Below are 24,949 nucleotides of genomic sequence, written 5' to 3' on the forward strand. Positions count from 1 at the left end.
TTCACTTTTAGCTGAAGGAGGTGGTTTATTTGAAGCCTTTTGACCTGGTTCAGGTCAAACAGCTTTATACAAACACACAGTAATGTAGAGGTGACACCGATTAAATAGACACACACACAGTTTGCATTTTAGATTTTTCTTGTGTGCGTCACTAAACTATGATTTAGTTGTGTAATAATTGTGCCATTTTTTAATTATTGAATCTCTACATTTTACCAAGTATTTGCTTTTTACTTGAAGGTGTCAGTTCAATCCAGCACATTTATAAAAACAAAGTCATCTTAGACCCTAAAGAATTATAGAGACCCCCCCAGTGGAGCGGAAAAAAGTATCTTTAACAGAAGGAACCTCCAACAGAACCAGGCTCAGGGTCCAAAGTAAATGTGGGGAAAATAAGGTTCTCCCATAGTTCCACAGGGGACACGTGCTACTAATCTTAGACCAGCTCTGTGTGTTTCTGGCTTATGTGACCCAGGTTACCAGGTGAAATATCCTCTGATTTCACAACATACTCAAAGAGCAAGAGACGTCCAAAAGTCACAGAAGATGGGTTTATTAACATATACATTGAATGTGAAGGCAGAATAAATAGAATCCTGCTATCGTGCAATGTTTGGATTCTTTAAGTCAATTTAAGCATTTAAATGTAGGCAAATAAATCACCTACTAACAAATAAACAAAAAAAAAAAACTGTAAGAAAATTAATGAGGATTGTCATAAAAAATTTAAAAAGAATAAAAACTATTAAAAAAACGAATAAAGCTATAACCACACAATGAAAATGAACAAATGACAACTTTCAAACTTTGTCTCATCTCCATGTTTAGTCTTGAAGTGTCAGTTATTGTCTAACAGCAGACCATCAGACACTGTAGTGACCCAGAGTCACTTCATGCTCACAGCTGCTTATCAAAGTGCTGAAAAGGGAAAAGGTTTCCAGGAAAGGAGAAAAGTGCTGGGAGCAGTAGCCTGAGGGTGGAGAATGTTCTGCCCAGCAAGCTTCTAAAACTAATGTGTGATGTATGAAGTTTAGATCATTTAATGGTCATTTTTGCCATGACACAGGATCCAGTCGGTGAGCCACGGATTAGAAGCTGAGGGATGAGAAGTGTATTGCAGAGGCTGTCCATGGCTGCATCTGCATCGAGGGTGGAGAGGTCCTGTGTTGGGGGCAGAGTTGCAGAGACCAGTGAAGAGAACTGGTCCGGGTTGAGAGACCTGAGCTTACGGCAGAATGTTCCAAGTGTGGTGGGAGAATGAAGGTCTGGGGATGAAGACTGTTGAATGAAGAAGTGATCTGATACATGCAGAGCAGTGACCAAGATGCTGTCTGTGGTGCAGTTCCAGGTGAGAATGAGTTCAGTTCCACCCCCCGACCTGATGAGCGAGGACTGTGAGAGAAGGACCAATTGTTGGAGACTGCAGTAATCCAAGTTTGTGAACAGCAGACTGGCAGTTCACCAGGGCAAGAGACAAAGAGGCTGGTGACAAAGTGGTCTGGGTGATAGTGGGAAACATGTCCTGTCCTAGTTTGGTGTTTGTCCTAGATACGGACATTTGGACATGTATGGACTCTATTTCCATGAACTGCTGTCAAACAAAAACCCTGAATAACTGACACTAAGTTAGCAGTTGTACCAGTCACCAAACATGTACATTCACCTTTGTTTGGATTCTAGTGAGGACACCAGAGCAGGTCTTCCATCAGTAGAAGAAACTGCTGATGTCTTACAGAAAGTTGAAGAGCGTGTCTGAAACCATGCAAAGACACAGGGTGGATTATAGCAGAGGTGTGTTTAAGAAACTAGAAATGAACTGTTACTATCACAGTACTTCAGTATCAATCCTCTGTAACACATTTGCCTTTAGGTGGATTTAGCCAAAAATAACTCTGGATTTATTATTGAGGATAACAGTTCTTTCTGTCTGATGGAGCACATGTCCACAGCAATAGAACCTCTAGAACCCAAATGAATAATGATGGCAGAGCCTCCCAAGCTGAGCTCATACACTAACATCACACAATGTGTTTAATCACTTTTGAAACCTTCCATATTCAGTAAGAGATAGTAGGTTTAATATGAGGCTAGTTTGAAGTTCTGCACAGATTTGATTGACACACAGTACATGCTGATTAGATTTTTCTCTGATGTCACACAAACAGAAACAACATTGACCTTGTGAGATCAAGTTTTTGGATCTAACAGCTGATTGGATCAACAACAGGATGTTTTCTCTTTGTTGTTGTTCCAGTTTACTGGAACAATTCTGCCATTAAGGCTAAAAGATCACGTGACAGAACACAAACACTGCTCAGAGGTTGGAGGAGTATTATAGAACATTTCATGAAGGGACACAAACCTTTGCACTGATGTTCATTATTTTCCTGTAACTTTCTTTTTCTCCGCTCACTGACCAAGTCTTTAAGTATTAAATGACACAGACTGTGTTGATAAGTGGAAGGTGAAGACTCTTAAAGTAACATCTGCACAGATGTGAAGGCCTGACAGTCTAAATATCTGACAGATCAATAATGAAAATGTCTTTTTTTCTCCCTGTGTGTTGTTCAGCATGTATGTGGTTTCATTTCCCATCAGTCAGATCATTTACACAGAGCAGCAAACTGATATGATGACTGCATTGATGTTAATATATGAGTCATATGGAGGTTAAAGCATATACAAAGATGACCTGCATATCATTTGAAATGTGTCTGTCAGATAGAAATGCAACCGCAAGGGGGCACAAGCCAGTGTCTTCTTGTGCCAGTCCCAAGTCTGGATAAATGCAGAGGGTTGTGGCAGGAAGGGCATCCGACGTAAAACACATGCCAAACCAAACATGCGAATCATGACAATGACTTCCATACCGGATCGGTCGGGGCCCGGGTTAACAACGACCGCCACCGGTGCTGTTGACCTACAGGGTACCGGTGGAAATTGGACTACTGTTGGTCGAAGACGAAGAAGAAGAGGAGGAAGGTGTGTTCGTAGGCAGAGAGAGAAGAGGAAAGCTAAGAATGTAGGACTGACAGTAGGGACTTTGAATGTTGGTACTATGACAGGGAAGGCTAGAGAGTTGATCGACATGATGCAGAGAAGGAAGGTGGACATACTGTGTGTCCAGGAGACCAGGTGGAAAGGTAGCAAGGCTAGAAGCTTAGGAGCAGGGTTTAAGTTGTTTTACCATGGATCAGATAGGAAGAGAAATGGAGTAGGAGTTATATTGAAAGAGGATTTTGTGAGGAATGTTCTAGAGGTGAAAAGAGTATCAGACAGGTTGATGAGTCTGAAGCTGGAAGTTGAAGGGGTGATGTTCAATGTTGTGAGTGGTTATGCCCCACAGGTAGGATGTGAGTTAGAAGAGAAGGAGAAATTCTGGAGTGAGTTAGATGAAGTGATGCAGAGCATCCCCAGAGGTGAGAGAGTGGTGATTGGTGCAGATTTCAATGGACATGTAGGTGAAGGGAACAGAGGTGATGAGACAGTTATGGGCAGGTTTGGTGTTCAGGACAGGAACGCAGAAGGTCAGATGGTGGTTGACTTTGCAAAGAGGATGGAAATGGCTGTAGTAAACACTTTCTTTCAGAAGAGGCAGGAACATAGGGTGACGTACAAGAGCGGAGGGAGAAGCACTCAGGTAGACTACATCTTGTGTAGACACTGTAATCTGAAAGAGATCAGTGACTGTAAAGCATTGGTAGGGGAGAGTGTAGCCAGACAACACAGGATGGTGGTGTGTAAAATGATGCTGGTGGTGAGGAAGATAAGGAGGACTAAGGCAGAGCAGAGGACAAAGTGGTGGAGGTTGAAAAAGGAAGAATGTCGTTTAGTTTTCAGAGAGGAGCTGAGACAGACTCTGGGTGGTTTGGAGGTGCTTCCAGATGACTGGACTACTACAGCTAATGTGATCAGGGACACAGGTAGGAGGGTACTCGGTGTGTCATCTGGAAAGAGGAAAGCGGACAAGGAGACTTGGTGGTGGAACGAGGAAGTTCAGGAGTGTATACAGAGAAAGAGGTTAGCTAAGAAGAAGTGGGACACTGAGAGGACTGAAGAGAGTAGACAGGAGTACAGGGAGATACAGCGTAAGGTGAAGATAGAGGTGGCAAAGGCCAAACAAAGAGCATATGAGGACTTGTATGTTAGGTTGGACACTAAAGAGGGAGAGGTGGATTTGTACAGGTTGGCCAGACAAAGAGATAGAGATGGAAAGGATGTGCAGCAGGTTAGGGTGATTAAAGATAAGGATGGAAATGTATTGACAGGTGCCAGGAGTGTGATGGGAAGATGGAAGGAGAACTTTGAAGAGTTGATGAACGAGGAAAATGAAAGGGAACGAAGAGGAGAAGAGGTGACTGGTGTGGAGCAGGAAGTAGCAAAGATTAGTAAGAGTGAAGTGAGGAGGACATTGAAGAGGATGAAGAGCGGAAAGGCAGTTGGTCCTGATGACATACCTGTGGAGGTATGGAAGTGTCTAGGAGAGGTGGCAGTAGAGTTTCTGACTAGTTTGTTTAACAAGATCTTGGAGAGTGAGAGGATCCCAGAGGACTGGAGGAAAAGTGTACTGGTACCAATTTTTAAGAACAAGGGAGATGTGCAGAGCTGTGGCAACTACAGAGGAATAAAGCTGATGAGTCACACAATGAAGTTGTGGGAAAGAGTAGTGGAAGCTCGGCTAAGGACAGAGGTGAACATTTGTGAGCAGCAATATGGTTTCATGCCTAGAAAGAGTACAACAGATGCAGTATTTGCTTTGAGGACGCTGATGGAGAAGTACAGAGAGGGTCAGAGGGAGTTGCATTGTGTCTTCGTAGATTTAGAAAAAGCGTATGACAGGGTGCAGAGAGAGGAGCTGTGGTATTGTATGAGGACGTCTGGAGTGGCAGAGAAGTATGTTAGAGTGGTGCAGGACATGTATGAGAGCTGTAAGACAGTGGTGAGGTGTGCTGTAGGTGTGACAGAGGAGTTCAAGGTGGAGGTGGGTCTGCATCAAGGATCGGCTTTGAGCCCCTTCTTGTTTGCTCTGGTGATGGACAGACTGACAGATGAGGTTAGACAAGAATCTCCCTGGACTATGATGTTTGCAGATGACATTGTTATTTGTAGTGAGAGCAGGGAGCAGGTGGAGGAAAATCTAGAGAGGTGGAGGTCTGCTCTGGAAAACAGAGGAATGAAGCTTAGCCGCAGCAAGACAGAATACATGTGTGTCAATGAAAGGGACCCAGGTGGAATGGTGAGGTTACAGGGAGCAGAGGTGAAGAAGGTGCAGGACTTTAAGTACTTAGGGTCAACGGTTCAGAGCAATGGTGAGTGTGGAAAAGAGGTGAAGAGGCGAGTGCAGGCAGGTTGGAACGGGTGGAGAAAAGTGTCAGGTGTGTTGTGTGATAAAAGAGTATCAGCGAGAATGAAAGGAAAGGTGTTCAAGACGGTGGTGAGACCAGCAATGTTGTTCGGCTTAGAGACAGTGGCACTGAAGAAAAGACAGGAGGCAGAGCTGGAGGTAGCAGAGCTTAAGATGTTGAGGTTCTCTTTGGGAGTGACGAGGATGGACAGGATCAGGAATGAGTACATCAGAGGGACAGCTCATGTTAGATGTTTTGGAGATAAAGTCAGAGAGGCCAGATTGAGGTGGTTTGGACACGTTCAGAGGAGAAACTGTGAATATATCGGTAGAAGGATGCTGAGGTTGGAGCTGCCAGGCAGGAGGTCTAGAGGAAGACCAAAGAGGAGATTTATGGATGTAGTGAGGGAGGACATGAAGTTAGTTGGTGTGAGTGAAGAGGATGCAGAGGATAGAGTTAGATGGAGGCACATGATTCGCTGTGGCGACTCCTGAAAGGGAGCAGCCGAAAGGAAAAGAAGAAGAAGAAGAAGATAGAAGCACACACAGATCAAAGTTCTGAAGACTGAGGATCTTTAATAAGAATCTGCTGACACATGATTTAATAGATGGGACCTCACAGGCTCTTTAAATAGAGAAGCTTTACTGTCTCACAGAGTTGGGAAAGTGTCGTCTTGACTGCAGCTTTTAGTCAATATATCTGTAATTATTATTAAACAGGACTTGTATTGTTTCATGAAACTGCAACTGGACATAAAAATGAAAAACTTAGAAAACTGCAGCTATTTTCTTAAAGACCTATTTCAGCACCTCTAACTTTATTCTTTAAGATTCAACAAACTAATGACTTTGTCCTCTTTGTGGACACAGGTGGACACTGCATCAGAGGAGTCTTCAAGTGTCCACATACACTGCAGACATGACCTTCAGCAGTATGTTAAGACCCTTAAAGTATTTCTTGAAGGACGTCCTCTACTACAGAAAAACATCATGGAAATGAAAAAGAACAAAACTCATTCAGACACTGATTTATTTTAATGTGTATTTCATTTTTCATGGTTTTAAAAATTCTGTCTTGTTCTTAGATTTTCTGTATATTGTTTTATGATGTTAATGTTTCCTGTATTATAGTTTTTAAGTTGGTTTGAGTTTTAGTTACTTTATACTTGTACAATAGTTAATAAATACATATAAATAGTTTTTTATTTTGTAATCAATAATGTGTTTTTTTTATTACTACATTTATTAGAAGCCGTCATTTGTTGTACTGACTGTGTAACTACAGGTAACAAAGGGGTTTAGATATAGAACTTTTTAACAATCATGCTTTTATTTTTATTGCCTCAAAGCATAAAAATAACAATTTAAATCAGTTGAACTTTAGTTTTCTAAACAACTTATTAATAAAATATCCACAGATCCAAGTGTTGGTTGATCAGGTTAGTTTCTCTTTTGATTTCATGGGAAAAGACGTCCTGCATTGAGGTGAAAAGACAACCTGTAAGTCGTGGACTGAAATCTAAAGCCTGACAGAGATTTCATCTATGAACTGGACCCAGACACACACAGTCCTGGATTATTGACATCACCAGGAGACAATGTCCCTCTTCTAAAAGTCCCAATCCAACCAACCAACTCTTTACTACAGAAGGAAACTGGATTTAACAGATTCAAGAGAAAAGGGAGAAAAACAAGTGTTTGCTAAAAGGAACCAGAAGAACAGAAAGAACCAGAACAGCAGCAGTTAACAAAGGGAAACAGAATCAGGACGTTTGATTCAGTGTTGTAGGACAAAATCAGCTGTTCTGGAGACAGTGTTGACCTCACAGAAACATCCTGCTTTAGTCTTTGTTGCTGAGCTTGTTCCTCTTGTCCACTGTCAGATTCCAGATCTGGTTCCTGCTCCAACATGTGTCTGGATTTCAAATGAGGAAGCAGCTGCAGTTTGTTTCTGTGGCCTCCACAGCCAGACGGGTGGTGCTCAGTCACTGTGTGTTTGGTTCCAGGAGAAGCTGGTTACAGACAAAGATGGTGGAGTTTTTCTGATCAATCAATGATTAACTGATGAACTTTAATCAGTCGACCTTATGTCTCCTCTTCTTACTGAGACTGTCCACTCTCACTTCCTCTTCATCCTCTTCTTCCTCACCACTGAAAGGTCGACATGTGACATCACTGATCAAACTGATTGATCATCCATCAAAGGAGTTGGATCAGTGGAGCTGCTTCTGTTCCTGATGTCCACTGTCTCATCTTTGTCCTGAGTTCTCTCTGCAGAGGAGACAGAAGACAGTCAGAAAGAATTTTTAGAGCAATATTGTGATTTAATATGTGATTTTTTTCTAAAGTTTCTCTTCTTCTGTAATGTTCAGTGCAAAAAGGCACAAATGATAAAACCTGAGGACAAAATGTCCCATAAACTACTGTTTCATGTTGGCTGTGCAAAAGACAAATGTATAAATTTAACGTCTCTGTCTCTCACTCGTCCTCCTTCCTGCTAACAACATTAATCGATGTAGAAAAAACTGGTAACAACAACAACAACATGCAACATGTCAAGGTCTCTCTCTCCCTCTCTCTCTCTCTCTCTCTCTGTCTCTCTGTTTCTGTCTCTGTCTCTCTCTCTCTCTCTCTTTCCCTCTCTCTCTCTCCCTCTCTCTCTCTCTCTCTCTCTCTCTCTCTCTCTCTCTCTCTCCAGGACACAGACAGTGAACTTTGACCTTAAACTCCATGAAATCAAAGTTCATTTGAAGTGATGCTCTCACACACTTCAGCCACTGATCTCTGTCAGCTGATACCTGGATCAGCATTTAGAGGCTGCATTAGCAGATGGGTTTTAATCATGAACTTGGTTTTTGAAATGCTGGATTTGTGCTGTTATCTTGTGTGGTCACTTCAGCACAACACCTGTTCCTGCCAAACATCGTCTCATTTAAAACCTAAATATGTCCAAACACCCAAAATGACTTCACTGTTTCACTTTGGCTGTTTGTCCACATCTGGGTCTGTTTCTGCTGATTTAATAATTATTAATCATTCAGCCCTAAACCAGAGACAGATGGTCAGAGACTAACAGCCAGAGACAGATGGTTAGAGACTAACAGCCAGAGACAGACAGAAACAGATAACCAGAGAAGAACGAGACAAATAAAAAAATAATCTGACCTTTGACCTTGAGAATTACTGTTTTCTTTCTCAGCACTTTTTTCTGTGTGTTGTAGACTCCACAGACATATGTCCCTGTGTCTCTGACTGTGGGGTTTTTCAGGGTCAGACTGAAGTCTCCAGTTTTCAGCAGGTCTTTATTTCTCTCTGTTCGGTCTTTGTAAGATTTGTTCTGATTTTTAGGCTGGTCAGAGCCGTTCCGATACAAGTGGGCTGTCACTTTTGGTTTAGGTTCCTCACGTTTCCACCACACTTTAGCGTCCTCAGGCAGGTCACCAATGGTCCTGAAGGGCAGCTGGACAGACTCCACTCCCTCCTCCACCTCCACCTGACAGTCTGAGAGGACAACAAAGCACAACATCAGCTGGACAGACAGCAGCAGCAGTTTAGAGGACACAGTTGTAGAGAAAGCTGAAGGACAGAACCAGATCAGAGCAGAACGTAACAGGGGACAGAAATCTAGAAACTAAAAGCAGCTTTTGATCAGAGTCTTGATGCTGCTTCACAGTGTGGAAAATATTATTTGAATGTGCCTTCATATTTTTGTTTTATTTGTATTAATAACTTAGTCTCATATGTAACATGTGTTATTATATCTAAGAGAAGCTCACAGAATATAACATGAGTAGAATGATGTATAAATAATAATCAAACTGAGCACAGTAGTGTGTGAGTTTGACATATAGGGTGAAGAATGTATGGGAGTTGTCTTGCAGATGGAAGAGCAGGAACCAGCCTTAATGTAAAGTGTCCTAATAAGGAAGACAACCTGGAAAGAGACACTGTAGGAACAGCAAACTGTCTATATAAGATTGGGTCAAGGGAGAGACAGTCAGTCAGACTTTTGCCCTGACACTCTGTGTTGTTAGGTAGAAAAACTCTGACCCGGAGCTCCGCCTCTGTTTTCACATCTGTTCATATTATTCATATTTAGATTACTTGTAACCAGACTTGAACTAAAATAATTAAATCTCGTTTTGAGAATAAAGTCATAGGCCGTCTCATCTATTTTGAACACGCTACAACAGTAATGTTTCATCTCAGTGTTGACCTGCTGTCTGTCGCTTTTCTTTGGGACAAATGAGTCTTAGTTCCACACAAACACATGTCCAACATGGATCCACAGAAACCTTCATCACATCAGTGTCTCAGTGTTTGTGGAGCAGGATTCACTCAGCTCACTTCTCCATTTGTTGGATCAGCAGAAAGTCAAACTCTGGGACTTTGTTGTTAAAGGATCAGTTCCTGTTTTCAGAGGGTTTATCATGAGGACTGGTGGCTGATGGAGCCTGAGTCTGATGGAGCTCTTCTTCTTCCACTTTCTCTCTTTACATTGATCCCATTCAACACTCAGCATCAACCTGATGCAGCTGCTGCCAAACCAAACTCCATGAAGAACTGACTGGATTAAAGCCAATGAGCCTCTTTATGGACTGAGAGCAGATACTGATACAAACTATTAAAGCTGCTTTTCTTTCTGCTTTCAGCTTCTTCCTGATCAATACTGTCACACTCTGATTGCTCATCAATCAACTTATTGATATCAGTTTGTGTTGCTACTTGGAAATGAGCTCCTGTCTTCTTCTTTGGTCACTTCCTCTTTTGATTGATCCCCAGTGAATCTGAAATGTTGTGGAGGATCAATATTTGTGATGGATGTGATGTTTTCATGTCTGATCTCTGTGGACTGTAGAGAACTGATCAGTCCAAAGAGCAGGACTTCATGTCCAATAACTGCCATGATATTGACCTGATGATTCAAGAAATCATCAGATGATCAGGAAATATTGATGCTTTCAGACTCTCAGACTGATCTTTGGTCTTCCAGCTGATCTGGATTCAAAATGTTGCTCTCTGAAACAGACAGGACCTGGTCTTCTGTTTGGCCTCTTTAGAACCTGGGGCTGGATGGACTTGTCTTTTTCAAGGACGGTTTTTCCTCATGGAGGGTGAGCTCAGGAACTTTGACTGCGTTTGAACTTAAACCCATTTCATTGTGTTTTAATTGACCTTCTTCTGGTGCTAATGGACAGTTTGTCTCTGAATTCAGTGACTTTTTAGCCTCTATAATTACATTTGATTGACTTTAATGTGCCTGTAAATGACGTCACTAAGAGCTTTGCTGGTCATTTTTGAAGCTTTGCTGAAGCCTTTAACTTCTGTCAGCAGGTCCGTGGCCCTACACACATTAAGGGTAACACCCTGGACCTGGTTTTTCTTTTGGACTCCAAACTGACTGTGACCGATCATGGTTGTAGGTGGTAAACGTGTTATATGTTCACTATGTTAAATGAGGTCTCTGCTGAAAAGCTTTCTTCTGTTTTTAATAACTACTGTGTGGCCCTGTGATGATGAGAGTCATGTTCATTCCCCACTTGGATCCTTCAACTCAAACTGTTCTGCTGTTCTAGACGACATTGCTCCTTTGAAAACTGCACTGTTTCCACTGCTATTTCCAATCCTTGGATGAACGATGACTTTCCCAGTTTCAGAAGTAAATGTGGACAGATAGAGCGTCTGTGGAAATCCACTAAGCTCCAGGTCCTTTGCATCTATTCTAAAGATCTTTTAACCGAACTCACCTCCATGGTTAAAGCTGCTGGGGCCTTATTTTGCTGATCTTATTGTCTCTAATAAGCAGAATCCTAAAATTGTTGTTGATGTTATAAACATCCTGGTTTCCTCTCACATATCTATTCCTGTTTTTTCAGTTGATGATTACAAAGCTTTCTGTCATGTTTCATTGACAGAATTGTTAGTGTTAGGGCAAGTATAACCCCCTCATCTCTCACTTCCCCAACTGGTTCTAAACAGCAGCCAATATTAGATTGTTTTGAACTCATTTCCTTGAACTAACTAACTAAATTGATGAGCAGACTGAAGATCTCTTCCAGCCCACTTGATGTTTTACCCACACTTTTTTTAAAAAAATGTCTTGTATCATCACGTCTTGATTATTGTAATTCTCTTTTCACATTTCTCAGTAAAACATAAATAGACTCTCCAGCTGGTGCAGAACACTGCTGACAAAATCACATAAACATTCTCACATCACCCCCATTTTTGCTTCCTCACATTGGCTCCTGTCAGTTTTAGAAATAACTTTAAAGTTCTGGTTGTTACATATAGACCCTTCACGGTCAGGCACCTGAGTACCTGTGACTTGCTTCATGCTCCTTGCAGAGATCTCAGCTCTGCCAACCAGAATCTGTTGGTTGGGCCTCACACCAGCCTTAAAACCAAGGGGCACCAGGCTTTAGTTGCACCAAGATTGTGGAATGTTCTTCCACAACAGTTAAAATCTGCTGCTTCAGTAGATATTTTTAATAAACTTCTCACAACATACTTGTATAAACAGGCTTTTCCCAACTCTGACCATAAATTGAACGATAATCAGCTACTTTGACTGATGTTGTACATTTGTCTTTGTTCTCAATATTTGATGTGTTCTATTTTTGTCTGTTCTTATTTTATGTCCTATGGATTTATTGTTTTCATGTGAAGCACTTTGTGAGCTCTTCTCTGTGAAAGGTGCTGTACAAATACATTTTACTTACTTACTAATTAGTCCTTCTAGACATGGACAGATTACTGACTGGGCCACTCAGGCTCAGAGCTTCAAAAGCAGATCTGGACCTGAGCCTCTGGATGACGTGTTAATATCAATCAAGTCTATTCAACGAGCACAAAAAGATGCTAAAGGTGTAAAAATAGACATCAAACAGCCACAAAGGACATAAGGAGTCTGACTAAAACCAAATGACAAGAGAACAAGCACAAAGAGTCTTTGTCCACATACAGTGTGGGTCTGACTCCTATATGAAGAAAGACTCGAGGACCTTGTCCATTGTCTCAGAATCCATCCATGGTCAGTTATCTGATCATTGATCATCATTTGGTGACTGGACTTAGTTTGTTGTGGACTGTGATATGAAATGTGTTTCTGATCCAGGAAAGAACAGAAATAGATGTTGATGTGCAGCTGTTTTTATTTCCTGTATTGTTGCAGTTCAAGCTCCAGTGTGGAACTGGTTTGAATAGATTTGTTAGTAGTAGAAGTCTGCTCCATCTTAATGTGGACATGTGCTGTGGACGCTTTCTGGGACACAGACTCATTGACCAATCTGACAGCAGAGCAGAGACATTCAGACTGAGCAGAGACAAGTGTCTTGATTTGAGATTAGAGAACATGAAATAAAGTGAAATACATTCATAGAAACATACTAACAGTAATACTGCAGTTTCTCTTAGTATAAAGATTAACAACAGTTAGCTTAGCATAAAGACTTTAAACTGACCTTTGACCTGGAGCTTCACATCTTTCTTCATCAGGATGTTTCCCTCCCTGCTGTAGACGGTGCAGGTGAAGGTGTCTCTGTCTATGTCTCTGGGGTATTTCAGGGTCAGACTGAGGTCTCCAGTTTCCAGCAGGTTTCTCTTCATCTCTGTTCGACCTATGTAAAACTCGTCCTGTTCTTCAGGCTGATCAGAGCCGTTCTCATACACATGGACTTTATTGTCATATAAACTTACTCTCCACTCCACTCTGACGTCTTCAGGCAGGTGAACTGTGGTTTTACAGGGCAGCTGGACAGACTCCACCTCTGAATCCACCTCCAACTGTGGGACTGAGAGGACAACAAAGCTCAACATCATGTGGACAGACAGCAGCAGCAGCTCTGACACATTTTCTTTGAGTGGATGAAGTGAAAACATGTTTGATTGGTTCCAGTCTGAAATGTCTCCATGTCTCCATGTAACAGAGACAGTGATGTCTTTGTCTTCAGTCCCTCAGTTTGGTTGTTAAACCTTTATTTCCTGTCTCTGACAGAGAATCACTGTCCCATCATCTGACTTCACTAACACTCAGTAAATGATATGAAGTCAAACACATGTTTGTTTCCTATCAGTGAAAGTTACAAACTAAATGTTGACAGAATCAGATTTGATGGAGGATCTGGGAGCAGATTGATAGATATGAAATGAAACAAAGCTTTCAGACATTTCTAGGAGAATCTGGATCAATCTGATCACTCTAATCATTTCTAAATCAGCCTGATCTTTGTAGGATCTCAGACGACTGAAATCTTTCAAACTAAATCCCTCTGAAATATCAGAGACCATAGAGGCTTTAAATGCTGCTGCAGCAGGACCACACTGTCTGTCAGCTGACAACATGTCCTCTTTTGGACATGGATCAGGAATCATATGAGAGCAGCTGCCTTCTGAATTCACTGAGAACTTCCTGATCATGTTCCTGCCAAAGCCTGGTCAAACTAATACACAGTGTGACAACAGGAGTCTGATCAGAAAATGCTGTGTGAGACAGAAATCAGCTGAGATTTGGGAGAAAACTTTGCTTTGATACAGATGTTTTTAAATTAATTATCTATTCTAATGCTATTCTCACTATACCTTCTCCCATTGGGCTCTATTCTGGAAAAACACAGCTTCATCTTCCACTGTTATGCAGATGATATTCAAATCTATCTCCCACAGGATCGATTTGAAGATTTTAACTTTGGTTTTTAAGGCACTGAAAGGTCTCGCTCCACCTTATTAATCCAACCTCCTAAAGCCATATAGAAAATCTAGATCATTGCGCTCACAGGAGCAGAGCCTGCTGGCAGGTCACTCACACCAGATAAAGAGATGGGGGGACTGTGCTTCCTGTGTAGTAGCAGCTACTCTCTGGAACAATCTTCCATTACAACTGTGTCTGACTCCAGATTTAATGTCTTTTAAATCAGAACTCAAAACACAGCAGTAAGACGCCATATTTATTCATTTATTCATCTACTTATGTCTTTTTATTTATTGATTGGTTTGTGTCTTTTCTCTTACAGTATTTTAATGGTACGTTTTATTTAGACTGAGCAGCTCAATTATTTTATTCATGTAATAGTTTTCAATTGGTTGTTAGATTTTTATTTCCTTTTAATACTTCAAGCATTTATCTGCAGTTCTGTAGATTATGTTTAATGACATTTCTGCATTTTTTACATTTTAAATCTCTGATTATTTTTACTGTAAAGCAGTTTGATCAACCTGCTGCTTGTTGGAAAGTCATTCACAGACATCTCTTTTATCATCAGAGTCAATGAAGAAAAGGCTTTTTGGGCCCCACCTGGATTTTTTTATTGCAGTAACATGAGTGAGCAGCTGTGTTTTCTAAGAGTGAAATGGTCTCTGACAGTCACAGGAGCTGCAGCCCCCTCAACCCCACATCAGTGACACTGTGATATAAACAGGCAGAGTTCAAATAATATTCATTCTAATTTATATTTCAGTGATTCATTCATATCAATCTGATGAGTCCCACTAATCTAGAGGTCTCACGGCCCAGTGTGACGGCAGGACTCACACACCTCATCAGTCTTTGGTTTCTTTAGTCATTTTAGAGACAGACAAATAAGACCAGTTACATTTAACCAAGTTGATCAAAGGTTCCATAAGTGATTCATTTGACCAGAGCTGCTGCTAATACAGCTGACACCTAATTAGTGTTAGCTCACTTTAGACTCACTTAAAGACTCACAACAAACTATTTGGTCTCAGTTTTGGATCTTTCCAGTTCACTCTGATTGGCTCTGTGCTCCATGACACCAGACCCTGCAGTGTTTCCAGCCTGTTAGTTTGACCATGAAGTCTACGTTTGTTTTAAAGTCCTCGTAGCACAAGTGGGCAGTGAATTAGTAGCTCGTGTTAACAGAAAACGTGGTTCTGAGGCAGGATGAACTGTTACAAAAACGAGTGCTCCTACAATCTGCTGGAGGTCTCAGGTCTCATGGTTTGTGCTTCCTGTTCTACATGTGTGAACTGGATTTCTTGAGGTGATGTGACTAAAATAAGTCAGATCTGTCCAACCAGAATTTAAGACATTTTAAGGACCTGCAGACACAGCACAAGACTGCTTGTCGTAAACATTTAAACTGACCTTTGACCTGGAGCATCACTACTTTCTTCATCAGGATGTTTCCCTCCCTGCTGTAGACGCTGCAGCTGCAGGCTCCTCTTTCTTCATATGAGGGGTATTTCAGGGTCAGACTGAGGTCTCCAGTTTTCAGCAGGTTTCTCTTCATCTCTGTTTGACCTTTGTATTCTTCATCCTGTTCTTCAGGCTGGTCAGAGCCGTTCTGATACACATGTATCATCCAGTCTTCACTGTTCTTCCACTGCACTTTGGCGTCTACAGGCAGACAAACTATGGTTTTGCAGGGCAGCTGGACAGACTCCACCCCTGAATCCACCTCCACCTGGTAAACTGAGAGGACAAAAAAGCACAGCATCATGTGGACAGACAGCAGCAGCAGCTCTGATGGTAACAGGACCTCACTGTCCCATGAAGACACTCAGGAACTACTTATTGTGACTGATTCTCAGTTTGGTTCTGATTTGTTCCTCACTCTCAGTCTGTCTCAACAGTCAAGCAGCAACAAGAGTAAAGATGTGAACCATCAGCATTATGGGTAATGTAGTAGTAGAGACATACCTGACATGAAATAGTGACGGAAATGTACTAAAAGACCCCCAGCAACAATCAGAAGAACCAGGAGAACCAGGAGAACTTTGGCCCAGGATGGAAATCGTTCTGTGGAGAACATGAAGAACAACATGACCTCTGAGCTCTGACCTGTATGTAAGCATTGACCTCTGACCTGTCACTGACCTTTGACTTGCAGCTGTACGTCTGTCACTGTCTGTTGAAATCCAAATATATCTCTGACGGAGCAGGTGTAGGTTCCACTGTCAGACAGTTGCAGTTCTGTCAGATTCAGACTGAGGTCTCCAGTTTCCAGAGCATCAGGCATCATTGATGTTCGGCCGCTGTAAAGCTGGTTCTGGTTTTTAAGTTCATCACCTTCCTGCTGACGCTGGTGGACGGTTGAAGGACTGAGATCAGAGCGGCTCCACATCACTGTGGGATTGTTCAAATCAATAGTGGGAAACTGACAGTGCATCAGGACAAACTGGTCCCCTTCATACATGTCCACAGCTGAGACATGCTGGGAAACTGTGAGGACACACAGACAGAGAGGGTCCATCTCAGCACCTTATTTCATGTGTCATTACTCGTCCGTCCTCAGGTGAGTCAGAAACCAACCTGGTCCTGTTTGTGATTGGACGCTGCAGCTGATCAGGCTGCTTTGAAACCACATCACCACAGTTTAACACCAACAACACTGACAAACACCAGAACCAACTCAGGATCCTGGTTCTCACTGGTTAGAGGTTTTCAGTGGGATTTTTAAATAACATATCACACTTTGTATTTCACATTAACACATGAATGTGTATGTTTGTTCATTGTAGGTGGTGAAAACATATCAAAGTATTTTTTAAAGTATCAGTGAGTTGACACAGGGCTCAGTGGGACGTGACATATTCTGATGGACTAAAATGTAACTGCTGTATGTCCAGAACATTTTTACTGAACCAGAGAAACTAGAAATGAGATTGTTGCTTTGTGAACCTTCAATATTCCTCAACCTGAAACAGAGACAACATCTATGTTCACATGTTGATGAATGGTGTAAAAATGAGTTTGTTTATTGGCAAAAATAAACTGAAATAATTCACTTCACGACTTCCTCTTCATCTATAACATTTATCAGTTTAAGGTTGGATCATATAACCTGAAGTTTGCAGATTCATATCAATATTTAGGTTTTTATATTGATGAAAATGTGAATGTTATGTTTCCTGGTTGAGCTTTGGTCAAAGTATGATATATCTATGTTGGTGTGTTTTTGCTTTTTAAAAAACAACATTTTAAACCCAATCATGAACCATATGAACCACAGATGGTCTTAAATCTGAGGACTTTGCAGACGACTTCCAAAAGAAAACAGCCACCATCAGGTCTGACATCAGCCCAGCACACAGTCCCATTACAGAGACATGTGGACAATGTGAAGACACACTGGACAGTTTTGTTCTGGTTGAAGGTTTTATCTAAACTGAAGTCTTCCACCTGTGCTCTTCACCCAATTCCCACCTCCTTTTTAAAAATGTCTGATGAGGTTTTAACTATTGTTACCAACTTTTCCCTGCAGCTCTTAAAAGTGCACTTGTTCAAGCTGTTTTTAAAAAAGCAGCTCAGATCCATCCACACCCAGTAGCTACAGACCTATTTCCAATGTCCCATTTTGAAGAAAACGTTTAGAGAAACTAGTTAAATATCTCATAAACCAGTTACAGTTGATTCCTGACAGGAACCAGAAGGAGAGAACACATTACACCTATTTTAAAGTCCTTACACTGGCTGCCTGTCAGCTTCTGTACTGATTTTAAAATTCTCCTCCTTGTTGTTAAAGCTCTTCATGGTCTTACAGCAGCCGACTTGTCTGACATGCTTCCAGTATATGAACCAGTCTGTGCTCTCAGATCCTCTGACTCGAATCTTTGAGTTGTTCCAATGTGAAGGACAAAGAGTTTTTGGTGAAGGAGCATTTAGCCTGGATTTTGATTCAAATATTGTATGTGCAATATTCATTTATTGCATTTATTAACATGTCGTTCATTTTATCTGTTACTTTCTTTTATTCTCTTTTGTAAATTTTCTCATGTTTTATTCATCATTGTCTTTATCTATTTTCAATTTTTTAAATTATTTGTCTTTATTATTTTGCCCTTTATATTAGCAACTACACAATTTAAAAACTCAAATAGATTTTTGAATATGAATGATGCACAAAGACTTTTTTACATGTAAAACATTTAAATTAGCCAGATATTTACAGAAAACCTGGGAGAGAAGAAAATAAATTCTTCTTTATCAATTAAATAGAGAATGTTCTAATTTTTGTATATGTGTAACTCAGAGAAGTATCTTTGTGATCTTATTTTGGATGATACACAGGTTTTGGTTTGACACCAAAAAAATCTATTTACCAACTTTCTAACATAAAGTCAATATATTATCCAATTTCTGTGTATTAACTTCATATCATTTTTCACTTCTGCTGAACTCCTCTATCCTCACATCTTTTCCTTCCATCTGTCCATCACGTCTTCAGCAGGAGGACTAATACTCAGAGAAAAGACAGGACTGATGGAGACGTGGAGACATTTCATGTGTTTCTCTCAGTGAGGAGAAGAAATCAAAGCTTTGACTTGGTTTGTTTCAATCTTGTAAGAAGTGATGTGAAGGTGTTGTGGTTGGACAGGTGTTGAAGGACTGGGACAAAGTGAATGTGTCCTCTGCAGTGTGAGCAGCCTGGAAACTCAACATTTGTCTGAATGAAGCCCAACATTTCCATCCACATCTGATGCTGCTGTCAGCAAAAAGACCACAGCAAAGGATCATTGTTACTGCTGGGAACACAAGCTGTGAGAAGATGAAGAAGCTACAGGGACAGAATCCTGAAGAAGACAACTGAGGACAGTCTGACACATCCGGGAGGATCCAAGTGTCGTGTAGTGGTTTAAAACAATAACAGCTGAATAACATCTGTTGCTTTTTATCGCTTTATTTTAACATCCTGGACACAGTCATTGCTGAAACTGAAAATCTGATTTCAAAGTAAAGTCTGGACCTGATGAAGACAGTGCTGTAAACTGTATTTTCTCTCACGTTTCAAACATCAGCCTCTGCTTCCAGACAATCTGCAAAAATACATGTTTGTTCATCACAGTGTCTTTACTGAAGAAGTTTGAATAAATTAGTGGTTGAATCTACATTTCTGCACTAAAATGTCCAGAAACCCCACATGTTTGGAAGACTTGAGGCTGCATGTGTTTATTTCTACTTTGGTGTGTTTGTGTAATTCAGCTGTGACATTAACAGTCATTAACCCACAAAGCAACAAGCTTTAATCCTTAGTATTTAATTAGTGCAGCACTTGCTCTTTAATTCTGCCCCATGAGAAGAAGTTCAGAGAATCTGCTGGAAGCTGAACTTGTGGAAAAACTGCACTGACTTTGTAGAGAGAAGTTTCTCATTCACTTCAGTACAGTCAGTTTGATCAGAGCAGCATCTGGTGGAGATCAGAGGAACTGCAGATCCATGTGCTTTAACCCTTGTGGCCTCCTCACATTTACTACCCTCTGGACACCTCAGTGGCAACAATGTACACGTACAAACAACTATTACATCATCCTACAACAACAACTTTTTTTAAATAAATGACCTAAAGAACTTCACACGTGTTCCAAACTAGCAAACATTAAATCATTTTGAGGGATGTGTGTCATGTGCCTCCTGCCCAACAACTGTTAGTGTGTATATGCACCTGGCTGCTTTCACAGCCAAAGATAAACCTGCAGCTTGGCTGAGGGGTCATTTCATCAGTGAGCAGAGAAGGAGAAAAGCAGCAAAAATGAAGAGGCATTTTAGAAATGCTCATGCAGCCTTTATCTAGCAACAAGCAGCAGGACTCATCTGAATAAGACACAAGCTTCCAGTGGGAGTCTGACACAGAATGCTCACTGGAGTCCTCCACTTGGCTCTGACCCTTCCTCTGAAAGTGGAGAGGACACTGAGCTTCCTGAAAATACAGTGAGTGGACAGCAAAGACCTAAAAAAAGACGTCTTCTACCATCTGCACCAAGTGTAACAGGTGCATTTGTAGAGAGCAGCAATTTCCAAGCTGCAGGACAAGAACTTAACTAAACACACACACACACAGACACACACACACACACACACACACACACACACACACTGGAACAAAGTCACTATAGGAAACAAACTAACCAGTGTTACAGTTTATCTTCTACCAACACTACTGACAACAGTCAGACACTTTTATCCAAAGTGACTTACAACTAACCAGCAGACACTAGGGACAACTGTGATGTTCAGTGTCTTACCCTGGGACACCTGGACTGGGAGTCGAACCACTGACCCTGTGGTTTGAACTACATGTGGAGAGTAAACTCATTCTATGTTCATACAAACATGTAGGGAGGGTCCTGTAGTTACTGAGCTAACGTTAGGACACAGCTGGACTGTTGAGATAACACACTGTATGAAGCTGCTGGTGTGATGAACTGTTCCTGAGAAACAGCCGAGCAGAGCTGAAGAACAACACTCCATGTTTCCCCTCAAACACAATAGAACAAGTAAGCAGCCTGTTTTGAAGAGGTAACGAGTAGAAAGTTATTTGTGTTCAAATGTAGGAAAAGTACGAAATACTCAAGTACAGACGTCTGAAAAATCTACTTAACTACAGTGAATGGTGGTCTGTCTGTGTGTGTCTGTCTGTGTGGACACGGAGACAGACTGCAGACAGTCCACTAAAGTCAGTTGTGTGGGACAAAGGAAGTTTCTCTTACCGTATATGAAGATCACAAACTCCACAAACATCTTCATCTTCCTGCTAAAACTGCAACAAATCCTCCTTAAATCAGCTTCTTCCTAAACTAACTGCAGGTTCAGAATGGTTCTAATCTACTGACACTTTAGTTTCACTTTTAGGTGAAGGAGGTGGTTTATTTGAAGCCTTTTGACCTGCTTCAGGTCAAACAGCTTTATACAAACACACAGTAATGTAGAGGTGACACCGATTAAATAGACACACACAGTTTGCATTTTAGATTTTTCTTGTGTGCGTCACTAAACTATGATTTAGTTGTGTATTAATTTTGCCATTTTTTAATTATTGAATCTCTACATTTCACCGAGTATTTGTTTTTTACTTGAAGGTGTCAGTTCAATCCAGCACATTTATAAAAACAAAGTCATCTTAGACCCTAAAGAATTATAGAGACCCCCCCGAGTGGAGCGGAAAAAAGTCCCTTTAACAGAAGGAACCTCCAACAGAACCAGGCTCAGATTGTCCAAAGTAAATGTGGGAAAATAAGGTTCTCCCATAGTTCCACAGGGGACAAGTTCTACTAATCTTAGACCAGCTCTGTGTGTTTCTTGCTAAGATGAGTTCAATGTGTGATGGCTCCAGCAGCAGACTGGCTACTATGCTGTTACTGCCCTAGTTTCCTGGTTTCTGGCTAACTTGAACTAACAGAAGCAGTTTGGCTGGTTTCTTTAAAGGTTTGTGGGCTCAGGCAGCTGTTTGTGTGACTGCTTGTTAGCAGGCAGGAAAACAACTTGGCCAAGATGGAAGAGGCACTAATGAAACATCAATACTTCCATAGGAAATGTCCTCATATTTTTCACATGATTGATCAACACAAAGTGTCTTTGTGCCTTTGTTTCTCAGTAACATCAGGTTGATGATCATCAATCAATCAAGCATCTCACACAATCTGTTTCTTGGATTTGTCAGCTGATCCCATGGATCACAAAAGGAAATTCTAAGATGAATATAAGTGAAGAAAAGTCAAAGAGCAGTTAGTGTAATCCAACAGTAAACCCACCAGAAACAGGATCTCTGTGTAATTCATTGTTCATTCATCAAGTCTAAATGAGCTCTTGTTCCCTTATTGGACTCATTATTAAAACTGAGCTCCACATATTCATCTGGTCTGAGAGAGAGCAGTGGTCTCACACTAAATGGATTATTCTGGTTCATCAGGTGCATTTGATTCACAGGCTGGATGGAAACATGCACATATTATTTTACTCCACAAGATGGTGACAAACACGAGGCCAATAATTACAGAAATACAAAATCAATGATCACAGCAGAGTCACATTATTAAAATCCTATTTCAGTTTCTTTTAGAACAAACTCTTTTGAACTTAATTCATTTTCTCTCTATAAAAAATAATGAATTTTCCTCAAAATGTGTAACTTTCTGCTTCAGCCTTAGGTCTCTAAGACCATTTTAACACACACCTGAATGGTTTTATAGATGTCTGCAGATCTGCTGCCAACTTTTGAACATGACTGTAAGAAAAAGAAACAGTTTCAGTCATTAAGCTTCTGAAACCCCAAAACTATTAAATGTGGATTATTAAATATCAGATCTATCTCTTCTAAATCTCTGTTAGTAAATGACTTAATAAGTGATCATCAATTCGATTTATTTTGTCTCACTGAAACTTGGTTGCAGCAGGAAGAATATGTCAGTTTAAATGAGTCATATTAATGATCATGTTCCTAGATGCACAGGCTGAGGTGGAGGAGTAGCAGCAATATTTCATTCTAGCTTATCAATAATTCCTAGACCTAAACATAGTTATAACTCATTTGAGAGTCTTACTCTTAACCTTTCACACCCAAACTGGAAAACTCAAAAACCACTATTATTTGTTATCGTGTACCGTCCTCCAGTCCCTTATTCAGAGTTTTTGATAGAATTTTCTGATTTTCTATCTGATTTAGTGCTTAGTACAGATAAAGTCATTATAGTGGGTGACTTTAACATTCATGTAGATGCTGACAGTAACTGCCTGAGCACTGCGTTTAATTCATTATTAGATTCAATTGGTTTTTCCCAAAATGTAAATAAACCCACTCACTGTTTTAGTCACACGTTAGACCTTGTCCTTACGTATGGAATTGAAGCGGATAATTTAATAGTATTTCTTCACAACTCTCTTCTGTCTGACCATTTTTAATAACATTTGAATTTACAATAGCGGACTATACAGCAGTTAGGGGAAAATTCCACTATAGCAGATGCTTAAGTGAAAAAGCTGTCAACAAATTTAAAGAAATTATTTCTTCATCATTTGCTTCACCATATGTTAATACAATGGAAAGTAGTCAACTTAATGTTACTCCTGCACAAGTAGATTATCTTGTTGACAATTCTGCAGCATCACTACGTACAATAGTCGATAGTGTTGCCCCTCTGAAAAAGAAGGCAGTAAATCAGCAGAGGCGATCTCCATGGTATAGTTCACAAAAACGCAACTTAAAACAGGAAACACGAAAGTTAGAAAGGAAGTGGCGTTTCAGAAATTTAGAAGAATCTCATTTAGCCTGGAAAAATAGTTTAAAAATGTACAAAAAAGCTCTCAGTGATGCCAGAACAGCATATTATTCATCATTAATAGAAGAAAACAAGAACAACCCCCGGTTTCTGTTCAGCACTGTAGCCAGGCTGACTAAGAGCCATAGTTCTGTTGAGCCTAGTTTTCCCTTAACTTTGAGCAGCAATGACTTCATGACCTTCTTTATGAATAAAATTGTAGCTATTAGAGAAAGAATTCACCAGATCCTCCCCCCAAATATTACAGATAGATCTTCATGTACAGCAGTGCTAGAATCATCGATAAGGCCCCAATCCCTGTTAGACTGCTTTTTACCCATAGATCTCTCTGAGCTAACTTCAATTATTACCTCATCTAAACCAACAACCTGTCTGCTAGACCCTATTCCAACTAAGCTGCTCAAGGAAGCTTTACCCTTAATAGATACATTCATATTAGATATCATCAATCTATCTGTAGAAACAGGCTATGTACCACAGGCCTATAAGGTAGCTGTAATTAAACCATTACTTAAAAAACCCTGTCTTGACCCAGGTGTTTTAGCCAATTACAGACCAATATCTAATCTCCCCTTTATTTCTAAAATAATTGAAAAAGTAGTTGCAAAACAATTATGTGATCACCTTCATAGGAATAATTAGTATGAAGACTTTCAGTCAGGATTTAGAGTTCATCATAGTACAGAAACAGAACTGGTAAAAGTCACCAACGATCTTCTCATGGCCTCAGATACTGGACTGGTCTCTATACTTGTTCTGTTAGATCTTAGTGCCGCATTTGATACCATTGATCATAACATTTTATTACAGAGACTGGAACATGAAATTGGAATTACAGGAACTGCACTAGGTTGGTTTAAATCTTATCTGTCTGATAGATTTCAATTTGTTCATGTTAATGATGAATCCTCCACGCACACAAAGGTTAGCTATGGAGTTCCACAAGGCTCTGTGTTAGGACCAATACTTTTTACTTTATATATGTCTCCTTTAGGCAACATTATTAGAAAACACTCCATAAATTTCCACTGCTATGTTGATGATACCCAGCTATATTTATCTATGGAACCAGATGAAAATAATCAGTTAATCAAGCTTCAAGCCAACAAGACATAAAGGCCTGGATGTCCCACAATGTTTTACTTCTAAAAACAGACAAAAGTGAAGTCATAGTATTTGGGCCCAAAAATCTCAGAGATATGATGTCCAACCATATTGTTACTCTAGATGGCATAAGTCTGGCCTCCAGTACTACTGCAAGGAACCTTGGAGTTATTTTTGATCAGGATTTGTCCTTTAACTCACATATAAAACAAATCTCTAGAACAGCCTTCTTCCACCTACGGAACATTGCCAAAATTAGGAGCATCCTGTCTCAAAGTGATGCCGAAAAACTGGTCCATGCATTTGTTACTTCTAGGTTGGACTACTGTAATTCCCTACTTTCAGGATGCCCCAGTAACTCCCTAAAGAGCCTGCAATTAATCCAAAATGCTGCAGCAAGAGTGCTGACTGGAACTAGCAAGAGAGATCATATTTCACCTTCACTAGCTTCTCTCCATTGACTTCCCTTAAAATCTAGAATAGAATTTAAAA

The 24,949-nt window shown here is 40.5% G+C and overlaps 1 protein-coding gene across 1 annotated transcript; it reads right to left on the bottom strand.

Moving 5' to 3' along the window:
• Positions 1-6,486: 6,486 nt before the first annotated feature.
• On the bottom strand, positions 6,487-15,801 carry LOC137138039 (uncharacterized). The gene is made up of 3 exons (XM_067524943.1): positions 15,447-15,801; positions 8,510-8,845; positions 6,487-7,615 (listed from the first exon to the last, which is right to left on the bottom strand). Exons 1-3 carry the CDS (start codon positions 15,799-15,801, stop codon positions 7,524-7,526), a joined length of 783 nt encoding a protein of 260 aa, XP_067381044.1. The 3' UTR covers positions 6,487-7,523.
• Between the last annotated feature and the right edge of the window lie 9,148 nt (positions 15,802-24,949).

This window comes from Channa argus, chromosome 12 (genome assembly GCF_033026475.1).
Source record: "Channa argus isolate prfri chromosome 12, Channa argus male v1.0, whole genome shotgun sequence".
In the NCBI taxonomy this organism is placed as follows: domain Eukaryota; kingdom Metazoa; phylum Chordata; class Actinopteri; order Anabantiformes; family Channidae; genus Channa; species Channa argus.